A 6265-nucleotide genomic window follows, 5' to 3' on the forward strand; every position below is an offset into this window, starting at 1 on the left:
GCTACTAAACATTAGAACTCTTTCAACCAAACCACTAATTGTAAATTAAATTATTACAGATCATATTTTGGATGTGCTCTGCTTGACTGAAACCTGGCTTAAACTGAATGTATATATTAGTTTAAATTAATCTACTCCCCCAGGTAATTGTTACAAACATGAGCCTCATTTTAAGGGTCGAGGAAGAGGAGTTGCCACAGTTTACAGTGAAGTTGTTGGTGTTACTCAGAGGACAGGATGTAAGTTTAAGTCTTTTGAACTAATAATGCTTAATGTGACACCGTCAGATACAAATAAAAAATCTCTGTCTTCTTTTGCCCTTGCTACAGTATATAGATCACCCAGGCCGTATTCTGATTTCCTTGGTGAATTTGCAAATTTTCTATCAGATCTAGAAGTTACTGTAGATAGAGCTTTAATTATTGATGACTTCAACATTCACATAGATAATGAAAATGACACATTGGGATTAGCATTTATTGACATTCTCAACTCTCTTGGAGTCAGACAAAATGTGACAGGACCAACTCATCACCATTGTAACGTCTGTGTAAGATCAGTGATGGCTAATTACACTTTGTTTGAAAAAAACTTTGTTTGAAAAAAACCTTTTAGCCTTTTGACATTTGCATATAAATTACTGACCTGGTCTCCACGTTTACATTTATATGGGTGCTAAATTGCAGATGGTCTTTATCACTATCAAAAGGATGCTAAAACAGGTCTCCTCTGAAGTGTCTCCATCAAGCTTCAAACACATTCCACAGAGAGGAGGGTTTGAATTAAAAGCTGCACTAGCGGTCCAGATCAGCAATAAAATGCGAATGGGCCATAAACGGAGACAAAGGATGTTTCTCCCGCTCAAAATGCATGCCTCTGATTGGCCACTCCACCCACAAAATGGGTGCGGCAATGAACTATCAAAACTCCAGAGCGCAAAGAAATCATCGCTCAAAACTTCTTCTTCTTGAGACCAACCCACTCCAAAACTCTCTCTTGAGTTTAACCTTCTGGCAGTGTTTACCTTCAAGTAACTTTGTGGATTTCCTGTGGACTTTTTCAACTCACTCCTAAAGAAATCATCGAGAACCTCGTCTACCGCATCAAGACTCTTATTCAGCAACAAACCAATGCAAGTAACCATTTACAACTGATTAGATGCGCGTTTAAGTTTGAACCCCTTTTAAGGTGAATTGTGCCTCTGATGATTCTCATTTAGGTTGTGGTTAACTGAGAGTTTTAAAACCCTTGAAATACTGCCATTCTTTGCTCTCTCTCTCTCTCTCTCTCTCTCTCTCTCTCTCTCTCTCTCTCTCTCTCTTTTCCTTACATTCCTTCATTCTATATATGTATGTTTTGCTTAGTTTGTTTGTATGTTAGTTATAGTTTCATTTATTAAATCCCTTATATTCACGATTGATTGTCTCTGTGTTCCGCTCACAATTCAAAGTCACTGAATGTTGCTCCTTGCTACATGCTAAACTACTGCTAGCACTGTATAAGTAGGAAGACTATTGTTCCTTGGCCAGGAAAGTAATCTTCCAAGAGTTGATAAATAATTATATTGTCTGCTCGCTGGACGGACAGATCAAGTAATTGTAATATCGATTCTGCTACAGTTAATTCTAAGATCTAATCTAAATATTTATTATTGATTATAACCAGTTATAATTAATTATAAATAATTCCCTTTTAAGCTAATTTGCTACATATATTAATGGTGGAGAACCGCGGGCACATTCAAACTTTGTTTGTGAGAAAACTCAGTATCAATTTATTTGTGTTTTTGTATTATGCGCGCTCAGAGTGAGACAAGCCGCAACGCGGACTCACTCTTTTGATTGGATGGTTAAAGCCACCTCCAGTACTGTATTTTTAACAGCCTCTATTTGTCTAACATTTAGTCACTGTTAATTGTAATTGTAAAAGTAAACTGCAGTTCCTAATATTAAAATCGTTCTGTAAAGACGAAGAAACCTCTTTGCAGTACATTTTAATATTATCAAAATCGCCTGTTGGAACGAAGAAAACTTCCTTCATTGCGATAAAGATGGATTTGAGCGATGCTCCTCTTATCATCTTTTAAAGGCCTTAGGTGATTGTATCGCTAGACTGAAGTTATTTGTGTTGCAAATTTCATTCAACTAGATGATCGTGACTCTCTCGGGTTAACCATTAACGTACGAATGGGTGCCTAATTCAAATCTAATCATATCTAATTGGTATGTAAATGAGAGTTTTAAAAACCTTGATCAAGTGACAATTTGTGTAACAACAGCGAAGAAATCCTGTTCGTTCATAATTGATAACTTGTGTAATAACAGCGAAGAAATCCTGTTATTATAATTGTTATTGTGTAACAGGCAGCGAAGAAACCCTGCCACACACCTTTGTGCAGTTAATTTGCACAAACTAAAATTCGGTTCGGATCAAATTGCATTGTACTTGTGATCGTTGCAGTAAATCAGCCGCTAGAGCGAGAGCAATCACACTAGACGTGCTCAGATTTAATCACAGTACCTTTGATTAACACTAGAGGGCAGTTTAGTTAAGTGTCTAGCACTTCTAAAATTTCATCTCTACTCTTTTGTTTTCCTCTGAACCTTGGGTGGCTCACCCACGCCACCTTGTGGCCATTCTCAGTAGGTTGGTTTTCCTTGGTTAGCCCTGTCATTGCATTTGAAAAACTTATTCCAATTCTTCCTTGGTTTGTTTTAATTTATTTTATTATCATAACTTTTATTCTTCTCCTTTTATTTTCTTATTTTGATTTTTAAATTTTATTTTTTTTATTTTATTTAAAAAAAAAAAATTTTTTTTAATTTTTTGTAATTTTTAAATTTTTTTTTTATTTTTTTTTTATTTTTTTATTATTGTTATCATTCTGTATTATACAGGCCTCTTTCTCTCTTGCCTTAGCCACCCACTTTAAAATTTTGAATTTTAAAACAGTGTTTGAATTTAAATGTAAAATTAATCTCTGTATTCTAGCCATTTGTGTGCACCTATAGGTAACACTCCCTCTAGTGCTTAGTTGGTGAAGCGACGGTGGCCCCCACGGCGGATCACAGTGAGCTGCCACGGGATCCCGACTGGATCACCTCGATCCATCACTAAGCCTAACCCATAGAATACTGACCCTTCCAACTAGCGAGACCCCAAAATCAGGTTTTTCCTCAACCTTTAAGAGACCTAACCTTTGAGAATCATCAGAGAAAGCCGAGTAATAGATTGACGACCCAAGCTGCCAAAGTCTTTAGATGATCACGCCGTCAACAATCTTTTGTTAGATCCTTTCCGGTGCCCCACAACAATTAGACTCACCTTGCCATTCACGGCTGAGATAACAGGTGCCAAGTCTACCCTCCGTTAACTGTTTGTATCCATCAAACAGACCGAGCATAGAACATAAAAATTACTATAATTGTAGCCTGCTAACGCTATAAGAACTTGCATTGGCCTGTGTGCTGTCCCTCCCCCTCTCTCCCTCTCTCTCTCCCTCTCTCTCTTCACCAGTGAGCCAACATGTCTCGATCATCCAGCCCTGATGCCCACTGGGATCGACTAGAGACCTGGCTGAGTGCCCTGACTAGCACCCTTATTCCTGAAGCCGCCGGGGACCTGCAGAACATGAGCCGGGAACAGCTCGATGACAACCTGAGCACCTTGATGGCCCACGATCCAACACAGGACTACAGCCACATAGAGCTGGCCAAGATCGTCGGGTCACTGGCCCATAACCTCCTCGGCCAGGCAAAGCTGAGTGAAGCAAGCATCTCCCGCCAGGAACAGGAAGCAGCAGCGCTGAAGCTCCAGGCTGAGGAAGCTCAGAGAAACTGGATGCGCGCTCAGAGTCAACTGGACCAGCTAACCTCGGAGACTCAGCACGAGCACAGGACAGCGGACGAAAAGGACCCAGAGCTGCAGGAGGAAGTAGAGAGACTCCAGAACGCCCTGACTGATCTCCGTGTAGATACAGCACGACGAGAGCAGCAGGAAAAGGACACCAGAGAGGAGCTGAGTAAAAAACTCCAGCAAGCTGAGGCTCTCCTGAGGAGAGCAGAGACTGAACTTAAAGAAAGAGAAGCCAGGGCCAAGGCCTGTGAGGGCCACCTGCAAAGTGCCCGGGCTGAAGTCAGTGCCCTGGCCCAACAAAGAGACTATTTGAAAGAAGAACTTGACACAGTTCACCGAGAGCTTACACATTCATATAGACTGCCAAGTGACTCTGAAAGGGAAATGCACACCACAGAATTTCCCCTAACCAGTAGACTGATACCTCCTAGACAAGAGAGCCCACTGCTCAAGACATCACCTGCCAGCATCCCAGAACCCCCAGCAGCAGAAAGGGGGTGGGAGCCTTTCCAAAGGCTGTCTTCCAGTCACGGTGTGTCACCTAAAGAATTGGATAAGCTGGCTAGAAACATTCCCACTTTCACTCCAAGCCCTGCAGGAGGCCACGATGTGCACGACTATTTAAAAGACATTGATTTTCACTTGCAAACTGTTGCCAATGTTACCACACGAGACAGACTGTACCTGCTCAGAATCACCGCCAGCCGTGAAGTCCGGAGCTTTCTAGACCAACAGCCAGAAACAGTCAAAGTGGATTACCAACAACTGCAGCAGGCTTTGATTAAAGAATTCTCTGATCCAGAATCAGAGCAAGGGCTGATTACGGCCATGGACCTTAAACAGGGCAGACAGGAAACCACGCAGTCTTTCTACAACAGGCTCAGACAAGCATACTTCGGAGCACGGAATGAGCCAGGAATGGAAGAAGAATTCAATTTCAAAACTCTGTTCCTCCGGAACCTGCACCCAACAGTGAGTCACCATTTGGGGGTTCTGGCTTGCCCACGGACTATGTCCACCCAACAGCTGCGAGACTTAAGCCATAAGGCCTATGCCAAACAAAGAACTGCTTCTGAAAAGATGGGAAAACCCCCCACAATCTATCCTGTCACTAATCAGAGTTCAGAACTTGCCCTAGAGGGCGCCGAGCCTCGCCACAGCAATTGGGTACACCCTGACACTCAGCCTTGCCTTTGTCCTGTTTAACAGAGTCAACAGGGTGCAAAGGTCCATGAACAGGTGCACTGCTGCCTTTTAACCTTCACCACCCACCTGCCATTTAACCATCATGATCCACTGTTGTCTGATGATGTCTCAATTCAGAGCATCTTCAGACAAAAAGGGGGAGTCTGTAACGTCTGTGTAAGATCAGTGATGGCTAATTACACTTTGTTTGAAAAAAACTTTGTTTGAAAAAAACCTTTTAGCCTTTTGACATTTGCATATAAATTACTGACCTGGTCTCCACGTTTACATTTATATGGGTGCTAAATTGCAGATGGTCTTTATCACTATCAAAAGGATGCTAAAACAGGTCTCCTCTGAAGTGTCTCCATCAAGCTTCAAACACATTCCACAGAGAGGAGGGTGACCCCCCCCCCCCCGTGCCAGGCACCAGAGCAGTTGTCTGCCTCCAGTAATTCCAATACACGTCACACACACACCTAAAGACATTTTCTCTATTTAGGCCATAGTAAGCAGTTATAAATGTATCTGCTATGTGCATGTGTTGTATGTATATTCCCCTATTATATTAACTTGGTTAAAACCCTTTACTTGTATTAGTTAGACGTTAAACACATATATTCAAGTGTATGAGTGTATCTCTGCTTTAATATCGTCTGGAGGTTACCTTCTTGGTATCAAAATGATCTTCTCTTTATTTCTCACATTATAATGGGTGACCCCCGTGCCAGGCACCAGAGCAGTTGTCTGTCTCCAGTAATTCCAATACACGTCACACACACACCTAAAGACATTTTCTCTATTTAGGCCATAGTAAGCAGTTATAAATGTATCTGCTATGTGCATGTGTTGTATGTATATTCCCCTATCATATTAACTTAGTTAAAACCCTTTACTTGTATTAGTTAGACGTTAAATGCCTATATTCAAGTGTATGAGTGTATCTCTGCTTTAATATCGTCTGGAGGTTACCTTCTTGGTATCAAAATGATCTTCCCTTTATTTCTCACACAATAATGTACACCATGTGATCGTGAAATGCATCGAACAATTCTTACTATGTTTTGAATTAAAAGCTGCACTAGCGGTCCAGATCAGCAATAAAATGCGAATGGGCCATAAACGGAGACAAAGGATGTTTCTCCCGCTCAAAATGCATGCCTCTGATTGGCCACTCCACCCACAAAATGGGTGCGGCAATGAACTATCAAAACTCCAGAGCGCA

The 6265-nt window shown here is 41.5% G+C and overlaps 1 protein-coding gene across 1 annotated transcript; it reads left to right on the forward strand.

The window, feature by feature from the left end:
- Positions 1-3525: 3525 nt before the first annotated feature.
- LOC127423209 (uncharacterized) lies at positions 3526-5061 on the forward strand. The gene has a single exon (XM_051667348.1). It carries the CDS (start codon positions 3526-3528, stop codon positions 5059-5061), a length of 1536 nt encoding a protein of 511 aa, XP_051523308.1.
- The last annotated feature ends 1204 nt before the right edge of the window (positions 5062-6265 follow it).

The sequence above is a fragment of the Myxocyprinus asiaticus genome, chromosome 32, assembly GCF_019703515.2.
Source record: "Myxocyprinus asiaticus isolate MX2 ecotype Aquarium Trade chromosome 32, UBuf_Myxa_2, whole genome shotgun sequence".
Lineage (NCBI taxonomy): Eukaryota > Metazoa > Chordata > Actinopteri > Cypriniformes > Catostomidae > Myxocyprinus > Myxocyprinus asiaticus.